This window comes from Sylvia atricapilla, chromosome 8 (genome assembly GCF_009819655.1).
Source record: "Sylvia atricapilla isolate bSylAtr1 chromosome 8, bSylAtr1.pri, whole genome shotgun sequence".
NCBI classification, from domain to species: Eukaryota; Metazoa; Chordata; class Aves; order Passeriformes; family Sylviidae; genus Sylvia; species Sylvia atricapilla.
In genome coordinates, this window is record NC_089147.1 from 30,864,287 (window position 1) to 30,887,404 (window position 23,118).

A 23,118-nucleotide genomic window follows, 5' to 3' on the forward strand; every position below is an offset into this window, starting at 1 on the left:
TGAAGGAATGTGTGGGATGTGCTGAAAATGTTTGATTTTTCAATTTCATCTATCCCTTCCCTGGTCTGCTGACTGTCAGTCAAGCATTACAGGAGCAAATCTTTCCTGATACAGCTATTCTCCAGCATTATTCCTGTGGAATAGCTTAGTTGTGGAGATAAGCAATTGCTTTTCTGTGCCCTTTTCCCAAGAGATTCCCTCAGAGCTGCTTAAGATGGGTGCCCTGCCTGCACAAGGGCTTTCCATGTCAGTGCTGCTGGTGTAGCCTCACCTGGCAACTGCATTTTTCAACCAAATCCACAGCTCCTGAAGGGTGTGCCAGTGCTGATTAAACTTTCAGGAAAGGCTTCAGGACAGGTGCCAGCATGGACTTCATGCTCTAAGAGAGATCAGCTGCCGGGCTGTTCCAGGGAAAGAATTTCCCTGTCTTGATATACTTGTGGAGGACCCAGGTTTGGATCCTGTCTCTGAAAGTTTGGTTCAGTGGAGGTCATAAAGATGGTGATTTGCTGTAAGACTCACAAATATATATTGGCAAATTGAGACTCAGGGCCTTTTCAGAACGGGAAGTGTGTAAAACTCCATTTTGCAGGAAAAGGCAGGATTAATACTGCTCTTCATGAGCGCTAGTGTATTTTATTGCATCAGACCCCTGTCATGGAGCTGTGTTCTGTGCCAGTGTGGACTAGAAACCTCTGAACCCCTATCTGAGCTGATCTCTTCCAACCATAAATAATAAAGTGACTTTGTCCCACCAGTACTGTGGACGTTTGCAGTTCTTTAGCCCATTCCCATCTGTCTTGTACTGCGACTGTCAGTGAATTATTGGATGCTAATAAGGAGAGCGTTGTCTTTCATTTTGGTAGCATTTAAATTAATTGATGGAGCACCTACCCTCATTTCTCCTTCTTGGAAGCTGATGTGCTGAGATTGCTGAAAGCTGTGGAAAGTGTCCCCTGCCTGTGGCAGGGTGGGTGGAATGAGAGGATCTTTAAGGCTCCTTCCAACCCAAACCATTCCATGATTCTGTGATTCCTGAGGAGACAGGCACAAACTCTCTTCTGTTAATATTACATACCACATCTGTGTTTTCCAGGAAACCGGCAAGATGAAGTATGTATAGCCTTTTGTTTAGAGCTTGGGAGACTTCAAAAATCTTGGTTTGTTTTCTTTTTTCTCCCAAGACAGCCCTTTTAAAACAAACTCACACAGCTGTAAATGACCACGTTCATAGTTCCAGGCAGTACCAAAGTGGCCCAGGAGCAGCACCTGTGTTTAAGCTCTATACCCTGTGATTAGTCCAAAATAAATCACCAGGAATGCAAAGTAAAGGCAGATTTGCTTGAATTATGGGCAGGCTGGGATGTTTCCCTGAGCTGTTTGAGTCCTTTGGAAAGAGAAATAATTTTGTCAAACAGTTGGCTTTGTTGCTTGTGACATGTTAACGGATCCTCAGAGATTGTAATTTCACTGATGTTAATGTGGTCTGAGCTCTGTCTAATTCTAAACTGCTTTACAAGTAAAGTATGGGAAAGCCAGAGCATTGTTTAGCTTAGGGATTTATCCTGCTTTTTATTTAATCATCCCATTGCCAGTTGCAGTTCTGTGAGTTGCTGCTGACTCTGAGTGAGGTGTTGACTCTTGGTCTAAGAACAGAGTTGCCTCAAGATTTTCTGTTTGAACAGCAAGGGAAAAGGGGTCCTGTGCTCTGCCACAGTTTTATTTCCACCTTGAGGACAAACAACTCCAGTTTTGTTGTCACAAATCTTGCAGCACTGGTGTTCGGAAGAGTCACTGGTGGAAGAAAGGGATAAAATAGCCTGTCAGCTGCTGGAGATAGAAAATAAATCAGCTGAGCTACAACAAAAAGGTTGTTTGTCCTGAATCCTGCAGTGCTGATGGTAAAACACTTTTTTGTTATTTAATATATCTTTTTGGGGAAGCAGAAGTGGAATTTAGTGCTTGAGGAGGTATGATATGCCCTTCTCCCAGTGCTTCTTCCATATCTAGCTTTTGGGAGAAGGTGTCATAATTCACTGAGTGATTTGGACTGCGAAAACTTACCGTGACCATTAGTCTGGGTTTTGGTGTGGAGTGGAAATTTGATTACAACAGGGGGAAGCACGCTGAATTCCAAGGGAACTGGTCACTTACTTTGCTTTTGCTTTTCAGCAACCGGTGTTGCACTCGGGTGGAGCCTGGCAGGACCTGGCAGGTCCTTATGGCAGCCTTAGCACCCCTCAATCACTTCCTAAACGGGTGTTTTCTTTTCTCTGATACAGGGCCCACGCAGAAGACTCTGTCCGGCACGGCCCGAGGGCAGAGGCAGAGGAGAAGGTGAAGCACGAGGAGGAGGAGGAGAGCAGCAGCAGCGAGGGCAGGAGGGCAGTGGCCTCGGGCAATGAGGAGGCCTCGCAGGAAGGGAAGAAGAAGAAACGTTCCGGGTTCAGGGACCGCAAGGTACGGAACTTGGGCGTCTTGCAGGAGGGAAAACCTGCTCTGTGCCTGCCTTTATTTTCTAAGAGACCTTACTGTTTTGGGAATCTACTTTCTCAGCATGCTGTCATGAGTTTCTGTTGGATGAAAATTGTATATTTGGAAAGCATAGTATACTGATCCTCCGAAATGGAGACCTCTTCTCCCACCTCCATTTGCATGTCCAAGAAAATCAAGGCTCCTGCACTGATAGCCATTAGGATGGTGCATGCAAAGCAGAGAATTGATGCCAAAGCTTTTAAACCATCTGGGATATTCAGCATGTGTGTCTCTGAGTCCATTCTTTTGCTTGTGAACATACAGTGTAGGGATAAGAAGAGAATGAATGTGGAAGGGAGGGTTATAGGAAAGGTGTACTTTAATTCTTCATTTAATTATTCTGTGCAAATATACTTATTGAAGTACAGCCTCAGTCCCCCTTCTTGGTTAGTCCTAGCGCTTTCTTGATGCTTCTGGCTATTTCATTTTCAGATCAGACACGTTTTCAAGAGGAGGAAAACTTGAGTAATAAACTCTATTGCTGCCTTGTGACTTGCCTTCACTCTTGGGCAGTTCCAGGAGCTTTGGGCTCCTCAGAACTGACAACTGGTTTGGCACTATCTGAAGCCACTGTTATTAAAAGATATGTAATTTGGTCTGACAGAGTCCTGTAACTGGGAGCTGGCAGACAGCAGTATTTTATTTTTTAAGCCCATCTGGATGTCAGTTTTATAGGGCTGCGTTGGATGATGTAATATCTTTGCAGCACCAAAGAGGAGAAAGGAATTGTGAGGAGCATCTACTCCCATTTTGTTTTGACTTGCTTCTGATATTTATTTTTAAGCCTTTATTCTGGAGGTTGCATCTCATTAGCTGTTAAATTGTGGGTAATCGTATATAGTGACTTAACAGCTTCTCATGAAAATTAAGAGCTGTTTCCTTTAAAGCTGCTGATGCATTTCAGTTCCTCGTCAGAAAAGATTACACAACTTGAGATTTCAAGTGCATTCGTGGTATTTGGGGCTCCAGACTCTGTCCTGCTGTGACATGTTGGTGGCAGCTCAGTGAAGTTACGTAGTAAGATACTGTGCTGAGATATTCAGAATCATCCAGGAATGTGGGTTCTTGGAAGCTGCTAATTTTCATGGTAGCTGGGTGTCAGGTGCTCTGGCAACTTCAGGTCTTGCCAGTACTTCTCAGGAAAAGCAGGTTATTGTTTTGTTCCAGTGTCAGCAGATGTAGGCAGGTTGCAAAGAGCAAACCACAGTCCACCTCCATCCACACTCTTACTTTTGAATACAGTGAGTGTAAAGATTGATTCTTTTTTTTTTCTGATGTGACTGCTGGCTGGGGAAGCCAGAGGAAGTTTTTTTTATAGGCAAGGACTAGTGTTCCAGTTGTTAGACATGTGCCTATGTCTAACAGCTCTTTCTATGTCAGACCAGCTCTTTCCTTCCCAAACTAGGCAGGGAGGAATATGGCCATGATTTCCAAGTAAGACACAAGCCAGGTGTGCCCAAAGGATGGGAAATAGTGTGTGGCCTGGATCCCTTCTCATCCCAGTCTGCTTTCCTCTGACAGCAGGAATTCAGGAGCAGCGATTTCCTTGGGGAGAGCCTTGTTTAGACAGCCCTCACCGTCTTTGTGCCAACACAAGCCTTTTCTCTGCAGCCTCTGAGACAGAATGTACCTTGTGTGGCCTGAATGCCAATGTTGCAAAAGCTCCTTTAAAGGCAGGATGTGCCAGGTATTGTCCCAGGTGCCTGCTCCGTGTTTGAGCAGCTCTGCTGTGGGCTCAGTGTTTGATCAGCAATTGCTGCAGTGAGTCACCTCGGGAGCTGTGTTTGAATGTGGCCAGCTCAGATGACAGGAGAAGGTGTGCCCCAGCTCCCAACTCAAAATCAGGGCTGCTCCCAGGATGTGCTGCTCCCTTAATTGTGTAGCACCAGGGGGATTCTTGACTCTTCTATTAAAGAAAACCCCAACAAACCATCACCCACGGTAAAAACTCTTCCCAGCTCTTCCCATAATTAATTGAAAATAGTGTGAGATTTTCCTTGAGAAAAACTTAAGCCTAATTGGAAGCGTTTAACGCTTGTTTGTTATCCTAATGTTCCTTTTAATGAAGGTGATGATTAGTGGTGAAGCAATAAATTAAGTTTGACATTGCTGTTTTAAATAGTGATCCAGTGAGAGAGGGAAGGTGAAACATAAACCACTCTCAGATGTTGGGATCGTTGTGTGGATGGTTCCCAAGCACGTGTTCTCTGTGCAGTGTGTGGGTCCTGGATGTGGAGGGCAGAAGAGAAAAAATTGCTTGAGTGCCTCAATATATTTTGAAGGCTAATGAGCTGTAATACAGCATGGGGGTGGGCTGATGTGTTAATTAACTTGCTAAAAGTGTTTGCATGCAGCAGTAGGGCTGACTTACTAAGATGTACTGGCAGTGTTTGGGTCCTGCAGGTATCTTGCCTTGGGATGTTCCTTGTGCTGGGCCTTCATTTGGGTGTGTGTCATAGAAGGAAGCACGAAGAAAATGAGTCCTAATTAATTTACCCTGTTAAGATGTGTGCTGTTGCATAGTCAGGGAGGCCCTGGTGGTGCTCTGTGCCTTGAGATGTTAATTTAGAGCTTTATTTTCATGTCAGCATAGGATTTAGTTTTTGTTTTTTTCCTTTTAACCTGAGGCTTAGCATAAACATTGACAGTCTCAACAGCACCTACAGTCTTGTATAGCAACAGGGATTACATACTTGTTTTTCTCCTCCAGTACATGCTCTACTAAGAAATGCAAAAAAGGAATTTTTCCCTTTGGGTCATAGCATCTTTCTGAAGGTGCCTGATTATGTGAGGAGGATTTCTGGGGGCATGATGAGAATTTTGACTGGTCGTCCTTGCTTCAAGGACTGGTTTGTACTAGGGAAAGGTCAAAGGTCAGGAGAGGAGACACTTGCCTGGCATGATTCTCAGTTCAGGTTGCTTTGAAGCAGTGCAAAAACCCCTCACAAATGGTTGTCTGCAACCAAATACATGGGCTCATAGCTCCATGTTTGTGTTGGGGGATCAGGCCACCCCTGTTCTCACCCACTTGATGTTCAGCACTCAGTCACAAATAAGTGAGCTTTTCCCCACTTGCAGCATCCTGGCTGCTCCCTTCTTGACCTGGCTTCGTGTCGAACACAGCCTTGCAGTCAGAGGGATGGGCCACAACATTTGTCAGTTTTTGCCAGCTAATTAGCTCATTACCCAGAGTGGTGTGATGGTGAGTTCAGCTGCAGGCAAAAGGAAAGAAGTGTGGCTGCATTTGCCCCCTTCTTGTAGGGAAGCTTGTGGAAGAAGTGAGATTTCAGTTGTGATGGAAGCAGCCTGCGAGATGCTAAAAAGCAGTTTAGATTCTACTATTTTAATCTAGATGGTGCATTTTGGTGCTGTAAGCTGGGACAGGAGATGTGGTTTTGAGCCCATGTTGTTAATAAGCTGTTGTTGCTGTGGAAGTAATACTCTAAATATGAGTAGAAAAGCACCTGAAAGCAACAAGCCTGACAGTAGCATCTTAGTAGGGGTTCTGAATGGATGCAGAGGGAAAAGCCATTGTGGATAGGAAGTCAAGTGGGGTGAAATAAAACATGGTTTTATTGGCAAAAATGTCATGACTCCTTTCATGACTGGTGCAGCAGTGGGGTTGTTGAGTTGTGCCCAGCTGGGTTGGCATTTGATAGTGCCTTGTGAGAAATGTTTCACAGGCTTGGAAAACTTGCTTAATGAATTTTTATAGCTAGAAAGCAGGCTGACGTTGAAGGGTTGCCATGGATGGAGGGAGCTGTTTGTGGTCTGTGATGTCTGCTCTTGGCTCCAGTCTGGGGTTTCATACTGTCCTTGGATTTATCTTGGATTTATTTGTCTTCCTTGAAGGTAAAAATACTGAGCTGTTTCTGGCTAATTAAGCTGGGTGGGGTGTTATTCATGAGATCAGGTCAGGCATGAGTGAGATATGGGCCTGCACCCACAAGTGAAAAGATGACTTTGGCATAAGGAGCTGCCTCCTGCCAGGTGGGAGCAGTAGACAAAGCCAGAAAGAGGTGGAAAAGTGGGTGTCATCTTCTACTAGGACTTGGAGTTTGGCAATAAAGCAATTGTCCTCATTCCAATGCCCTTAGCTGTGGAGAACCTTGTGGACTGAAGCAATAAAAGTGGGATTATGTTTGTTAATTAGAAGTGCAAAGGGCCTAGGGACAAAAACTTTTTCCTGCAGGAGGGTGGGAACTGCCTGTAGTAGTTGGTGCAAGGACATGTGAATTCTTTAAAAGCTGTGGTTGATGCAGAGATGGGTGGGGAGAAGGCTTTAGGTGTTGTCATTCTAGGTAATGTCATCTGTGGTTGCATTGCTGGAGATCTGAGCTGGAGCAAATAAAGAGGAGAGAGGCTTTGCTTTACCAAAGCCTGGCTTGGGGGATTCAAAACATTTAGCTTTTTTGTTAATCCTAGAAATAAGAAAAATTGGAGAGGGTGTTTTCTGTCTGATAAACATCAGGCTGAGGAAGTCGTTCAGGAATTTAAAGACAAGGCTGAACCAGGACCAAAGCCAGGAATGATTTGCAGCTGCCTTGGCACTACCCTTGATCTTGCCTGTTCTCTTGCAGCACATCATGGTTTGGGATTTTTTCCTCCTGTGGCTCTTGGCCAGCTGCAGGTTTCAAGTACATTATGGACTGTTAAACATGGCATATAATGCAGGAATGAAAAGCTGAAGTAAGGAGGGAAGTTTTCTGTGCTAATACATGATGAAGTGTAGGTGTCTGTGCCTTTTTCCACCCTTGTGGCCTTGTGTTGGGGTTTTGTTTAGAAAAGCTGTCTGTTGCCTGTGATTAATTCCAGCTGTTTGGGGGAAAACTGATTCTAGGTAAAAAAAAAAAATCACTGCCTGCAGAGTTAGGAAGAAGAAGATTGGTGGGGAGGACTGAGTTTATGGGGAATTCTGCCAATGTGATAGAAAAGAGGAAAAAATGAACTTGGGTGACTGAGCAACCAGCTACAACTCCAAGTGATTCTTTTTTTCCGAGACTCTGCTTGAAAGTAAAGGTTTCTCCCAGCCTTCCAAGGCCTTTTTCTTTTACTTCATCTATGAATCACAAATCAAACACTTCAACGCTGTGGTTAAAATGTTGGGCTGCTTTAGACTCACAAATGTGATGCCAGTGAGTTTTCTTAGGCTCATGTTTTCAAAGCACCTTCAGGGATTTTGTGAATTTGTTTTCCTTCTGCCACCATGAACAGTCCAAATTTATTCATAATAAAGATTTTTAGTGTTTGTTCTTAATCCTGGGACATCAGCAGCCGGTATGTCCAATTTTCCTGGGTGTTCAAAGAGTTTTTGAAGGGAATAATGCCAAAAGAGTAGAGAATTGTGTTGCTGTAGGCAACTTGTCCTGTGGCAAATCTTTGAGGACTAAGAGTCAGCGTGGGGCGCGTCTAATGCTGGCTGAATTTCATTTCCAGGTGATGGAATACGAGAACAGGATCAGAGCCTACTCCACGCCAGACAAAATCTTCAGATACTTTGCCACGCTGAAGGTCATCAACGAGCACGGCGAGTCCGAGGTTTTCATGACCCCGCAGGATTTTGTCAGATCCATCACCCCCAACGAGAAACAGCCCGAGAGTGAGTGCTGTGTGGGTGCTGATCAAGGGAATTGATACTCTCCAGTCTCTGCTCACCTGGTCTTTAAACTGCCCGCCTCTGATTGCCAGGGCTAGGAAGCATCTACTGAAGCTCTCCTGCTCCAAGCCCAAAATTAGCCTGAGCACTTTCATGTTTCCCAAAATGCTGTTGCAGTGTAGCAGAGCTGGCTGGAGTGAGTCCCTGAAGAGTAGATGGAATGCCTTTCTCCTATATTTAATAGGGAAATATTTCCTTTAACTGAAACTCTTCCTAAACCTACAAAAGGAGGTTGCTTTGGCAAGGAAAACATCAGCAATAAAGGCTGGAGTCGATGATCTTAGAGTTCTTTTCCAACCTAAATGGTCTTTTTCAACTTAAGGGGTTGAGGCAGCCCCATGTGATGCTGCTGCTCAGGGTAGGGCTCGCCTCTGCCATCTTCAAATTCCCTGTGGGTCGCAGACAAACACATCACTTGTGGTACCTGGAGGGATTTGGCAATCAACAAGTGGGAGAGAGACACCTTGCTCTTGTGTGGAAAGCTGTGTCCTGAATATTTGGTGTTGGTGAGATAGCAGAAGGCTTTTATCTGCATTCCATTTTAGAGATTCATGTTTGTGGTGAGACGTGGGAGATTGTGTTTCTTGGTCTCCTACATTGTATCTCAAGGAATGGAACAGGCTTTTGTCAAATTAAAACTTCCCTTATCTCTGCAGACATTAGTGAAGAACTTCAGCCCCTGAATGTTAACTTCTTGACTGTGGGCTTTGTGTCCAAATTGGGCAACTGTTTTGATCTCTTAGATGACAGCTGCTAAATAAATACTGTGTACCCTTGTGCTTAGAAAATAACAATATGAAGTGTGTGCAGGAGGGAAGAAAAAGTAGTCCTGGCATTAGTGTTTAAAGCACATAGGTGAATTGATATTTAGGTTTCCATCAAGCCCTGGAAATAACTGTAGTTTCCATGTGAATTAATGGCTCTAGGTTACCATCTTGTCTTTTTCAAACATCTTGAACTGGTACTTGGAAAAGCAGCAGCACCTGTCTTGGAAGCTTAAAAACATCCTGGGCTTCATTTCAACACATCTGATTCTTCTTTTACTTTTTCCACATGCTTGGTGCATTTTAGGGCGTGTACAGCAAATAGGTGGAAGAATGCTCAGCAAACACCTCCCTCAGAGGCAAGCAGGGGTGACTAATGGGAAATAATAATTCATCACTCTTAGCCACTCACTTCCCATTGTATTCCCGTTGTTATCCTGGCTGTTGAAATGGCCCTGTGAAGCTGTGGTGCCTGCAAATGCTGCCAGTCAGTGACACACAGCAGCTTGTAAGGAAGAAAGGGGTCTTGGGTGCTCCTGGCAAGTGGAATGGGATGGAAGCTGAGCTTGGGCTGCCCAGCAGCAGGCAGACCAGGAAGGTAGGCATGTTAGATTTTTTGAGTTGAAAAATCTGTCTCCAGGACTCTTACTGTTGTGGATTTGCTTCTAGGTGGAGCTGCTCTTGGGTGGTTGTTTCCTATCAGCTCTGTACATCATCACAGTCACAGTAAATGGAGTTTTTTAATACATAATGAACAGTAGAAGAGTAAAACACTTATTGCTACCATAAAGTCAAACCAGCCATAACCTTGTTCTCAAATGTTTTTAAAGCTGATAGTAAAAAATAAAAGGAAGATAGGTCTGGTTTTCAGACCAGAAACTGAAAACAAAGAGTGCTACCTGCTGGCCAGATGAGTTCTGTACTTCACACCCTGCTGGTGCTTTTGACTCATAGGATAATTTAGGTTACAGGTTAATTGGGAAATGCTGGGGCTGCTTTCTTCCTCAGTCAGGACTTGGGTGTGCCCTCCACTGGGGCTGGAGCATCCTGCCTTCAACCCACAGCATTCCTTGGGGTTGTGGTGTAGCCTGGTGTGTTCCTGGGAAACCTCTTAGAGGTAATCCTTCAGTGTGCTCAAGCTGCCAGCTGTAATTTCAGGGAGTAACTTCTTGTAAATGCCTCTGCTTTTTTATGGGGAGAAAACACTGTGGAATATAAGTGATCAGGAGTAATGAAGTAGCTGAGTCTCAGTTGTATTTATTTTTAAACTGCTCATCTACTGTGAAGGTATTGTTTGCCTGATTCATTTTTATGGATTACGTAGGGGAAAGTTTGATTTATTGTCAATGAAGTGTCAGCTTAATTCTAGCCTGTGTTTTGCTAGCTTGGGGAAAATGAATGCCAATTCCTCAGCTCCTGTAGATTGCTTTCTCTGGTCCAGTCAAACTTCCTGCCACAGCATTCCCAAGTAGGCAGTCTGTGCTTAAGGAATGACACGAGCTTGCTGAGCTTCGATTGGTTTGTCAGAAGAAGCCAAAGAATGGCATTAAACTTGAAAGCTGCTTTAAAAAATAATTGCTTTCTGTGCTATCTGGAAAGTTCAAGTGCCAGGAGAAGCGTGGGTGGTGATTTCTGCTCCTTGCAGTCCTGTATTTTTTTTTTTTTTCTTCCCATGTCCTCTCATATCTGAGAGGTAAGTTTGCTCCACAAGTGAATGGGAAGGGGTGGCTGTTTCCTGCCTGATGCTTCCTTGGAACCCCAGCCCCAAACCAACTGAAAATACTCTGTCTCTGGTGGGAAGTGCAAGGGTTCCCTCCATTTCCTCAAGTTTGTCTGGGTCCATTCTGCACTGATTGTTTTCCTGAAGAAAGTGAACATTTTGGAGCATCCTCGAATAAGACGGGGCTGTGTCACGCTCAGCCAGTATCAGTTTTCCTGTGGCCTTTGCAATAAGGTCTGAAAGAAGTAAAAAATCCTTCTTATATCTCATCCCAGCATGCTGTAGTGATGGCAGGTTCTCCCCAAACCAATCCTGCTCTTCTATCCCTGTATTAACCTCACTGATTATCCCAGACTCCTGCCATAGGAAAGATGCATTTCAAGTTTCACCACATAATGAGCAGCAACTCAAATATCTGAACTCTTGGAAGGTTTTTTGGTTGGGTTGGTTTTTTGTTTGAGTGCAAGAGACCCCATACATGCTTCTGAAGCCCAGGCGGAAGCAGCAGCTGCGGCCCAGGAGACTCTGTGCGCAGGATGGTGACAGAGGAGAGGAGCCGTGAAGGACAGAGCTAATTCCTGGTGGCTGCATCAGAGTGTACAGCTTGCTTCTCCTGTTGGAAATGGTTTGTTTCCATGTCTGAACTGTATGAGAAGCTGAGCACAAGCTGGCCTCTGGGGTGGTACAGTGCAGGAGTGATTATTTGTAATTTTGATTAAAGTTTATGAAATATGGATCCGATCTCCTGTAGAACCAGCAGCCAGGAGCTGAGACAAGCCCTCATGTAATGAGGAGGGGAGAACTCTCTGGGCTGGTACAGATCTCTAAAGTTAAACAAAGAGGTCAGCTGGGATATTTAAGACCTAGAAAGAAGCCAGAGATTTTGGGACTCCAATCCTTCTGGGAATTCACTCTATTCTTCCCCAGTACATCTGCTGAAGAGCTCTTCAGAGAAAAGGATGTGAGTGAGAGGTAACTCTGTTGTCTCCTGGACGAGATGGAGCTCTTTTTCTGTGGAAATGCATAATGCCTGGGCAAGAATCATCTTTGACCCTGTCATGCCTGATACTAGACCCCAAGAAAAGAGCCAAGGAGGAGCAAGAGTTGCACTTACATGCATGCTTATGTGCTGAAAGTGACATAAATGAAGGCTTCCCAGACAGGTGCCAGGTTGGTGTGGCTGACCAGGTGTGTTAGGAATGCATGTCTCCCAGGGAGGCTGACTGGCTTGTTGGAGCAGGAGGAGAGAGATGAGAACCAAGTCCCTTGATCCTTCCTTCCTGGAACAAAACAGTCCTGGACTTGAACCTGAGCCCGAGGCTGTTGTCCCCTGAGAAATCTTGGGCAGCTCATTGTTTGCAGATTACAGTTTAGATTCAGAGGGGAAATACTCTGAATACAACAATCAGTAGCTGGATTACAGCTCTTGGGGGGGAAAGCTTGCTCCAGCATTTTCTCCTGCCATAATGTGGCATATCACAAGCACAGTTAGCAGGCTCTTCAGTCTTCACAATTAGCCCTTTTATTCATCTGCTGGCAGAAAGGGTCCATGTTATATATTAAGCAGTGGGGGGGAAAAGCAGACCATGAGTGAATATTACCCAAATAATGTGAAAAAATCTGACAAGGATGTCAAGACTGAAAGGAATTGGAAAAGGTTTTTCCATCAGTGAGAAGCTGCTGGTATCCCAGAGGAAATCATGGTGGTTTCTAATTGATCTCAACTGTGTTCTTGGCATAATATAATTGTCCTTCTCCTGGAAGCTCGTTTTTTAAATGTTTTTTAGAACTGCAGTCTATAACCTCCTGCCTGTGGATTTATTTTTACAAGATAACATGAAGAGCTTAGTAATTGTCTGCATATTTGTCAAGTGTGGCAATTAGCTGGCTTTGAGAAAATCCATGGTAAGTATGTTTTTGTTAATCAATAGGAATATAATAAGCATTTGATTTTAGATTTGGCTCTTGCTGAACAAGAGTAGGAAGAAGCTATTCTGTGTTTTTTCCTTTACATAATTCATTCCTTCTTCATGAAAACATCCTCCCCAGCCCAAAATGGAAGAAGTAAATGCAGGGAGTGCAGTTCTGCTGTTCAACACCCTTCTTTCCCCATTGTGGCAGGAAGTGACTGTTAAGTAATATTTACTTTATATTGAATTATTTTTATTTTTAGTTTGCAGTGAAAGTACCATCACATGAATAAAAGTGGTAGCCTATATCCCTGGTATTGGTCAGTAAATGGTGTCAGTTTACTCTGAAATAACATTTCTAGTAGTGCTGTGTGCTTAGATACTCCATGGCAGTGCTGCTGTTTATTTGGGGCCCCTGATAGGTGCCATCAGAATTTGTAGGAGTAATAAACAGTGGTAGTTAAACATTCCAGGGAAGCTGATTGGGAAATCATTGCAGGTCACTGAAATGCTGCTTGTAGTGAGTGGCTTGTGCAAAGGCTTTGGCTGCAGGAGCAAAAGGGATGTGTAGAGAAAGGTGAGGTGTTGTGCAGGGTCTCAGGTAATTATACGTGTATTCTGCGGCAGGTCGTGGTGGAAACTCTGGGTTTGCTCAACAGAAACAATGAATGAAGCTCTGGGTGATCACTGTAATCTGGACTAGCCATGGTGTGTGTCCCAGGAAAGCTTGAAGTGGCCAGGTGCCTTCCTGAAATGACTCCTGGATTTCACTGCTGCCTCTTTTGAGGGAATCCTTTCAGCCACTTCTGGGAGAATGCTTTTTCAGCCCCTTCTCCTCAGTGAAAGGTGGAAAAGCTCTTTTTTTCCTGGTTGAACATGCCTATTATCCTGCGTTCCTGCAGTTCGTTCCTGCAGTTCGGTAGCAATAGCCCAGCCAGGGGCTGTTTGTCTGGGGAGTGTGGCACTTAGAGACAATCCTGTGCTGGCTTTAACATCACACTCTGCCTTTTGAAAAACAGAAGTGTAATAGCTGACATTCTTCCCTTCCCTTGTTCAGCTCTGATAGTCCTCATCCATGCAGTGTTCCCATTGGCTCGCCAGCCCACACAAATGCTGAATTTCTATTGTAGCATCTTGGAGGAAAAGCTTCTTGGGGTTTTTTATGTAATTTAAAGGAAGACCCCAGGTATTCAGGCAGCAGACCCTCTTTGTTGGTTATCCTTTTGTCAGGTTTAAAGGCTTGTGGAAAAACAGGCAGCTAAGTCCTTAAAAAAGAAAATAAAACTGTACAGGGAAAAGGAAAATGTATAGAGTGAAAGCGTATGCATTGAACATGAATGCCTCTTTTCAGCTTTTGAATTGGCTTCTTCTCTCAGGACCTATGTCAGGGAAATTTCACAGAGGAATTTAAGTGTGCAGCTTAATTAATGCAACAGGGGAGAGGGGACATTGTTGTGCCTGGCTGGGGGTGTGACCATATAAAACACTGGTGGAAACCAACATGCTTGTGTCTGCAGTACAATTGTGGAATCATCTGGGTTGGAAAAGATTTTAATATTGAGATTGTCCATTGGCCAAATGCTGCCAAGGCCAAGACTAAACTATGTCCCCAAGTGCCACATCTACATGGCTTTTAAATCCCTCCAGGGATGGTGACATCACCACTGCCTTGGGCAGCCTGTGCCAGTGCTTGACCACTCTTACATTTTTCATAATATCCAATCTAAATCTCCCCTGGCCCAGCCTGAGGCTGTTTCCCCTTGTCCTGTCCCTGTTCCCTGGCAGCAGAGCCCGACCCCTCCTGGCTGTCCCCTCCTGTCAGGGACTTGTGCAGAGCCACAAGGTCCCCCCTGAGCCTCCTTTGCTCCAGGCTGAGCCCCTTTCCCAGCTCCCTCAGCCTCTGCTGGGGCTCCAGCCCCTTCCCCAGCTCCCTGCCCTGCCCTGGACATGCTCCAGCCCTTCCAAGACCTTCCTGAACTGGGGGCCCAGAACTGGACACAGCCCTCGAGGTCCCTCAGCAGGGCCAGCCCAGGTGACAGTCACTGCCCTGGGCCTGTGCCCACACCAGTGCTGGGACAACCCAGGAGCCATTATTTCCATATTTATTTATTACATGAATATTTATTATAGTTATTTTGCACTATATGATATTTATTTATAGACAAAATGATAGTTATCAGCTCATCTTTTCTTTCTGTTCTCCACACAATCATCCATTCATTTTGGCTCTCTGTTGAAACCTGTTTGCTTTCAAAGTGTCCAGTTGCATGGGGTGCCATTAAGACATACTTTCACTTGCTATTTTTAACCCATGTCCTTTTTTTGGCTTTCCACGAGTACATGTATAATGTCAGGCTGTCAGGGATCTGTCTTTCAGCAGCATTTCCTGGCATGGGAAGAGGAGGTGTTCCTGAGAAATGACTTTATTATGACACATGGACATAAGCTCGGCTTAAGTTACCATCCAGATGGTGACACATAAAGTGTCTGTAGTAAAATAATCATGTTTATCAGGCAAATCCTACCTCTAAATGCACTGATACTTACTGCATTTATACCCACAGCTTGGCAGAGGACAAAATTCAGGAGATTAAAGCCTGAAAATGTGTATGAATATGCAGTTTGCATTGTTATCAGGCCCACAAAATATTGAGAACGTGCTTTCTGGCTGGAATTTTCACAAATGTAGAAAGCCCTGTGACAGTTGCCTTGACCTTTGAAATTAGTGGCAGAGGAGTTGTAGCTGCTTTGGGTCACAAAGAGCAAGGGGGTCACCCTGGAGCAATGAATAAATAATTCCATTTTCTGCATAATACCATGAAACTTTCCAGTAGACAGGAAGGGTTTTGTTATCTTCTTTCAAAAGCAGACGACGCAGCAGGCATGAGGAAGGCTTTATTTTGGTTCTTCCATCTTATTTTCCAATTTGAATTGAAATGAGAATGTGCTAATTACCATAAACAGTGGCAGAAAATGCACAGGACGTCACTCTCCAGAAGGTTTTATTTCTCAGAGCACTGAAAATCAGCCTGACTCTCCTGAGTTTTACTGGAAGTGCTGGGCTTGAGTTCTGCTTAATCTCTTCTCAGGATGCATCTTCCTGACTTTGCAAAGCTCAGATAATTAATCTTCCTGGTTTTGGTTTTTTTTGGGTTTTTTTTGTCGTCTTGCTTATACGTGCAGTCACCAGTGTTAGATGCAGCCTGCTGGGCATCGTGGATATCAGAGACTTTATTGGTATAAATAATCCCTCTCCCTGCCTTTCTCCCATCCAGCTAAAGAACTCCACTGCTTACAAATGCATCTACAACTTATCTCCTTTAAAATCTATTTATTTTATACTCAAATTTGAACAAGCTTTGAATTTGTTTGAGGATATCCCAATGAACTATGGGAACAATTCTTAGTTTTGCCATTTGTGAGCCATTCAAAAGGTATTATTAAAATCACCAAGGATCACAGGTGAAGTGTTTGCCTGATAATACTGCAGGGATCTGTGTTGGGGAGAGTATTTCAGGCTCTTGAGAGGTGCTGATTGCTGAGCTCTTGCTGGCCCTGCTATAGAAGGAGGTTTTCTTCCCTAATTCCGTGAGTTTGTTGGCTTTTTGTGTTCAAAATACAAAATATACAAAACCAAATAAAATTTTCCTCATGTCCTTATGTTTTCTACACATGTTACTCAGACTGTGCATTTTGCTTTCCAGTCCTCTCAAACAGAAAACACAAGAAATATTTAATTTTATGCCATAAATGCTTCCTTTTCTGTAAGTATTTTTTTCTCTTACAGACCTGGGACTGGACCAGTTCATAGTGAAACGCTACGATGGGAAGGTGAGCACATTAGACTATTAAATGTATTCTATTTAAGAGCTTTTTTGACCTAGAATCCTTCAGTTATTACCTGTGTGAGGGTGTAAGTTAAATGAAGTGTGTGAAGCATTCTCTTCTGAGCATTTTGTTTTTCAGTAGCATTGCAGTGCTTTTTCTGTAATGACAGAAAGATTGTTTCTATAAAGGGACCTTATTTTAATGTTTACAGACAAAACATTACCACTTCCTATATTCTGGTGGGCTGGGAAATCATAGGTTGTAATCACATTACTTTGCTGCTGCTTTCTGACTGTGTGAGAGCCCCACAAGTTAAACCATTTCAGGGGAAACTCACTGGACCTTTCTCTTCCAGTCTCATCTCCAGATTCCTAAAGGAGGGACATGCTCTTGTGATTTTTTTCTGCATCCCACCCATGTATTTCCCCCCTATCAAACGACCTTTCTCTGTTCCCCTTTTGAGCCCCAGGTTCTTCCTGCAGCACTGCACAACTGTTCTGGGTGTTTGTGCTTTTATGAGAGGTGTTGGTAAAATCTTAAGCAAATTCTGATCTAGTTGTGTCTCCCTGTGAAAGTGGAGCCTTGTAGAGTCCCACTTGTTATTATGGATATCACAGACCTAATTATTCACGCTGTTAATCCCAGTGGGGTGGTAAAGGCAGCTCTGCCCCAGGACTGGCAGCTCAGATGGACTCCTTGATGCAGATAACTGCAGGTTAGTTAATTTTCCATCCTATCACCAGTGGCACAAAATGGTCCTCCAGCTTTTAGCAGCATTTTCACCGGCACCATCTGAAAATAAAGCTTTCAAAGGGATATCAGCCTCTTACCCCTTATTGCTGCAGGGTGCACCTGACACAGAGTGTCAGGCATTTCCAGAAAGCCTCAACACTGGGGGGGAAAAAAGGGGATTTAAAGTTTGATATAAACACAGTGTGGACTGAACACGTGCAATTCCCTGGTTTGTGTTTAACAGGGACAGATAATAACAAGATGATCAAATACCTGGGGTCTCTGTCATGAGCAGTGGACGAGCATGCTGGTTACCCAGGCAGCAGAGCAGGGCTTTTCTGGAAAACAGACAACAGGAAGGTGGATTTTGGCAGTTAGTTTGGATACATAAAGCTCCAAAGCGTGTCGTGAACACCTGTTTTCTTTTCCCCCTGCCATAAACATGATGTCTGCTTTTTGTGATTAAAAAAAAAAACAACCCAGCCAAAGGAAGAACGTATATTCTTTGCAAAATACCCAGTGTTTCTCCCTCTGGTTTCATGACAGTCTGTTTTGCATTCGCTCACTTTCATCATTTTATCTTGTCAAGCTATCACCCTCATCCCTTAGGCTTTACATAAACAAGATTTGTTTGTAGGGAAGAAGTGCTGAATCCCGCACTATTTTTGCTAATCGTTCCTCTGTTCCTGAGCATTCTGCAGGCGATTCCCAGCACACTGGATAAAAGATCCAAAGGCAAATCCTTTGAACTCAACTTTCTGTTCCTTTGCCCCTCAACACTGAGGGCTCTGACCTGTAGTAGACTGAAATAGCTTTTTATATAACTTAGAGATGTTGCTGCTGCACTCAGATGTCTCTGTGCTGTGGTTTGATTGCCTGAAAGTGAGGCAGCAGATTTAGGGGACTGCAATGGGCTTTGCTTTATTATTATCTTCTCCTGGGACCTGTTTTTTCCACAGCCTAATAACACCCTGGAAGCAGAGTACTCCGAAAATGAAGAAATAGTTTCTTGTTTTCTCTGCTGTCTGCTTAAAGACACCTTGGGATTGGCTACATCTGGCTGTGGCTATTAGGGCAGAGGTAATGCCCAGGTGAGAGGATAATTTGAGGAGAGGATGAAATGAGCTGGCCTTGGCTCTCCCTCGGTAATGAAGGAAGCTGATAGTAGATTGATCTGACAGCAACTTGTTCTCATTTCGTTGCTTGCTTTGGGTTCCAGTTTAAAAAAAATAGCTTTTACTCAGCCAAGCACAACGGAGGTGCTGCAGAGCTGACCTCGCACATTCTGAGTTTCACTTGCATAGTGATAAAACCCTTTTGCATCTCTTCATCTATGCCTGGTTCCAGCCACACATTCCTCCTGGATTGTCAAAGCAGCCTCTTCCTGGAGGGGATTTGCCTTTGTGTGCTGAAAGAGCTGCTGAGTTCAGGCAGAGGAGTGAGAGGGTCATCACTGTTCCCTTAAGCATCCTTATGGATGTTACACAGAGGTAATGAGAGTTGTGGTACTCAAAAATAGGCCTGGTCACTGGAAAGTTCTTCTCGTTTTTTAAAGAGAAAGGAGTTTGTGAACAATCAGACATAAGCAAGCTGTGCTACTCAAGGGCACTGACAGACCAGAGGCCAGATCCTGACTGAAGAGTGGGAAAGAGGATTGATTTTAGTTCCAAGCAAAAACAGCATGCAAGCAGTAGTTTAGAAGGAGATTCAGTTAAAAGGTCTGTGCAGTTAGTTGCATTTTAATTACGTATTCCAGGACAGTGTTTGTAGTATCTGTGTCAATTTCGAGCATGTGTGTTTGAGATCTAGATGCTGCAGCATTAGTGAGATGATGTATGAGCTGCTCCTTTCACAGAACCCATTTTATTTAGGCAAAACTGCCATCAAAACCACTAATTGGCCGTTGTGGGGTGATTATGCTAAAGGATTTTGGCGAGTCATGTGCCTCTGTATTGTGCTTTTCTTGGGTTTCTGAGCCAGCTTGCTGTGCAAGTGGCTGAATGCCACGGTGAGAAGATAATATCTACCTTTTTCCCCTCTTCCTGCCCCTCCTGCTTCCTACTGATAATTTACAGAGCTACTGGAGAGGGAGGTAGATGTTACTGCCTTATTAATGACAACAATGCTCCTGTAATTTGAGCCTAAATGCTTTTTCTTCACTCATGCAAGACCAGAAGCCCTGGAGACACACAGCCAGCACAAACCTTTGGTCAGATGTGTGTGCCAGCACGGGCTCCTGCTTTTGGGCTGAGCATGTACAGGGAGGCAACTTGTGGCTCCATTTTTGTCTAAGAGTGGTGGTTTCTTCCGTAGGGAAGAAAACCCAGCAAAGTAGGGGGAAAGAGGCATTGATTACTGTTCATTCAGAGTAGAGAAAAGGTATTAATCAGCTTGCAGACATTTCATATGGAGCCTGAGCCAAAGACTGATGCGAGAACACCGTCTCAGGGTGCTGTGGTGTGGAGGTGCCCAGACCATGATGGTCTGTCTGGTATGTTTCCACTGTGTCTTCCCTCTTGCATTTGGCAGTGGGAAAGCAAATGCATTTTTAACCCATCTGTAGGAGAAATAACTCATGTTTTAGTGATGAATATGCTCTCACTAAGTAGTAGAGATTTCTTTGCATGTCTAACCTGGCATAAGCTTCATTAATGTTATGTAAGTTGTCAAGCAGATTTTGTTTAAAATTTTCTTCTTTCGTGCTCTCTCTGTTTAATGATGGGATTTTTTTTGGCTTATGCATTAATGATTGACAAGCTTCATCTTTCAAAGAAACAAAGAAACAATGCTGTTCACCTTATTGCTGTGAACTGTGAGCTGCATATCCACCCTTGTTACCACCCTGGTGAGCCAGCACAGGAGCTCCCAGCCGTGCATCCTGGTGGAAAGGTGATGGTGGGCTGGAGTGCTTTTAAGAGAACTCTGGCCTATATAGTAAATAAAAGCCTCGCTCTAGATGGCTTATTAGTTTAATTAGGATACACTTGACTTGCTCTTTTTCCTCCTATGGGGAGAATTCCTTGCTACTGCTCGATTAGAGCAAGAGCCTTTGAGCTACCAGTAACAGCTTACCCTCCTGCAGTAAGTAATGAGAGAGGCTTTCAGTGCCCTCTAATTAAATTTATGACTTAATTATTTCCTGCCAGCATTTATGTTTACTTCTCTAGATGTTTGGGGATGCCATAAAGTAATGCCAAGCAAGGTGAAGGACAAGGAAAACACTTCAAATGGTGCCTGTAAGGGTGGGTAGAACATCTCTGGAATTCACTTCCTCTGGATAATGCAGGGTCATATCATGGACCAATGCAATGAGTATCTTCAACTGCCCTGACCTGAAGGTGTGTGTCCATTAAAGAACACTTGCTGGGAATCAGCTCAGGAGGCAGATTGCTTTCCAGATGATTTAAAGAGCATCTCAAGAGCAGAGGAGCTTGAAAAAAGTACTCAGGGAGGATCCTCAAGGAGAAGATGGAAGTAGATGGACCATCTTTTTCTGGTAGATTGAAGGATCTTGCTCACAGGTTTGAAAAAGTGGGAAGGAAAGGAGCCCTGATTTATTAGCTGGAATTTCTGGGATCCTTTGCTCTGTGGATGGGCTTTGCCTGGAGCATGATGCTCCCACCAGAGTGTGATAAGCTGCCATAGACCCAAACTCACAGCAAGTGAGACAAGCCCTAAGTCCTGCTGTCATTCAGGAGCCAAACACTGGGTTAGAGCTCCCTGGAGGTTTAAGTGCCTCTGAAACCTTCATTACAAAGGATGCAGCTCTGAATGTGGCCTTACTAAACAGCAGTATCATGATTGAGTAAAGAGCAGCATAAAGTGCAGGTGCACTTGGAGGACACTTGGTATGTTCTCCAGGTTAAATACTATGAGAACGAGTGATGAGTCTTCTAAATCCAACTCTGTGAGCTCTTGCCAGCATCTGTTGTGACAGAGTTTGAAATGAATGTGTCCCCAGGTGGAGCTGATGAGGCTGGGTTATGGCTTGCTAGAGACACCTTGAAGTGTTTAGCCATTCTGGTCCATAATCCATGGGAAATGTCACTGTTCAACTTCAGATTCTCTGCTTTTAAATTCCTTCACCTTCTGATCTCAGCACAGGTAGTATTTGCATAATAGCCAGGAGACACCTTCTTATATGGGTAATAACCCTACACTGATCTGTATGAACATTCCTCTGCCAGCCCTAGAAGTGTTGTAAGGAAGTGGTGAGACAAAATCCTTGCCTGTGGCTTTGTGGAAGCAAGCAGAGATGCAGTTTATTGCAGATAACCAGCAAAGCTGAGCTGTGAGAAGATTTTTATCTTGTTGCCTTTCTTTGCTGACACCCTGTCCACATTGGTTGGTTTCTTTGTTGGCTCTTCCCTCCCAGCCAAACTTCTGTCTGCTTCAGTTAGTTCTGATGTTTCCCTGTTTGCTGAGACCTATGTGAATCCTGAAGTGTGCAAATTGTTTACTGGGTTTGTTTTTAAATAAAACTGAATTTAATCAAAGAAAATTCTTAATTGCTTCTAACACAGTGCACAAACATACCCGTGGGCACCTGGGCTGCTTTAGATATGGAACAAGTGTCTTCTTTTCCTACCTCCTCCACCAAACATTTGTGTTTTGTCTTTGACAAAGCTCTACTTGTTGTTACCTTTTTGTATTCCTAATTCTGCTGCTCGTTTCCACAGGGCTCCTACTAAAATCCTCTGGTTGTTCTTTGTACTCTATTGTTCTGGTTTCCAGGTACCTGGCAGGTGTTTCTTCCAGCTGCTAATCTCTCTGATTCTTGTCTTTATTCTAATTTTGGTTTGTGGGTTTTTTTGGTGTAACCAAGCATTCCCTCATTTTCTTCCCTTTTCTAACCCTCTCCCCTCCCACCAGGATTTCTGGCAGGTACAAAGCCGACAGCATGTGCTTTGATTAGTTTGTGCTTCAGACCTCATAATACGCACTTCTCATGTGAAAGGGACAGTGTACACTCACCTCTTCTCCCTGCTCCTCTGATAAATATTCCTGAGTGCTCTCCTTGATCCTCAGCCTGAAGGATTTATTTCAGAACACCTAAGTTTGGCTTGTGGAGAGAACAGTCCTGAGAGTAACCATGAATACCTGGCTCTGTTAACAGGAACTGCTTTGAGCAAAGCTCAGATGTGCGTCTCCTTGTGCTCCTGGTTTGACAGTGTCCTCTGAGGCTTCTGTCTGATTTTGCAGCTTGATGAGACTCTGGTAGAGCTGGCTCTGTCAGAAAATAGTGTTTTCCCCTTGAGGCTACAAAGTTAGTTTGATTCCCTGGCCAAATGCTTTGGAGCAATGTCATCTATTTGAAGGTGTGTAGGTTTGGGAAAGGTTACAGTTGCAAACTTGAGTTTTTCAAGTTATTGAATTAGGTAGAGTGAACTGTATTAATATGTTAGGTAGAAGATATTTAGTGTTGCAGTTCTTAAAATGTTTTGTAGGAAAAAGAACTAGAAACCAAAGGAGAGTTCACTCAGTAAGTAAAGAGGAAAGTATCTCTAAGCACTTGAGTTTGCCCTGTAGTTTTGTGACCTTAATGAAATCCACAGGGAAAATTAGGGAAAAATAAGCAATTTGGTAATAAGCCCTCAGTGGGTGCATGCAGTCTTTAAATCAAAAATGGATTCTGGAGTATTTCTGGCTTTAATTTCTTTAATAGTTTTGCTCATGTTAGTTTAATGCTTAATACTTGAGGGACACAAAATAAAGCTCTGAGAACTCTGTCCTTGGGTGACATGGTGTTAGTAGGGAGAAGAGATATGGATGGAGAGAGTGGCAAGGAATGTTTTAGGAGATCCTTGAACTCACCTGACTACAAAAGGAGGTAAAATCTGGATAAGAGAAACTGGCGAAGAAAGAAAAAAAAAGGAATGAGAGAGGGAAAGAATTGGAAAGTCGGCAGGATTTTGGTGACTACCAAGTGTACAGCCCCAACCTCATCAACTGAGGCAATGTTTAATAATCACT

The 23,118-nt window shown here is 43.8% G+C and overlaps 1 protein-coding gene across 1 annotated transcript in view; it reads left to right on the forward strand.

Moving 5' to 3' along the window:
- Nucleotides 1–23,118, forward strand: part of MICU1 (mitochondrial calcium uptake 1) — an 84,488-nt gene that overhangs the window by 16,012 nt on the left and 45,358 nt on the right. Inside the window, exons 4-6 of the mRNA XM_066324290.1 lie at nucleotides 2,283–2,460; nucleotides 7,972–8,134; nucleotides 16,373–16,416. Coding sequence (XP_066180387.1) covers nucleotides 2,283–2,460; nucleotides 7,972–8,134; nucleotides 16,373–16,416 — 385 coding nt within the window. The remainder of the gene's footprint in view (nucleotides 1–2,282; nucleotides 2,461–7,971; nucleotides 8,135–16,372; nucleotides 16,417–23,118) is intronic.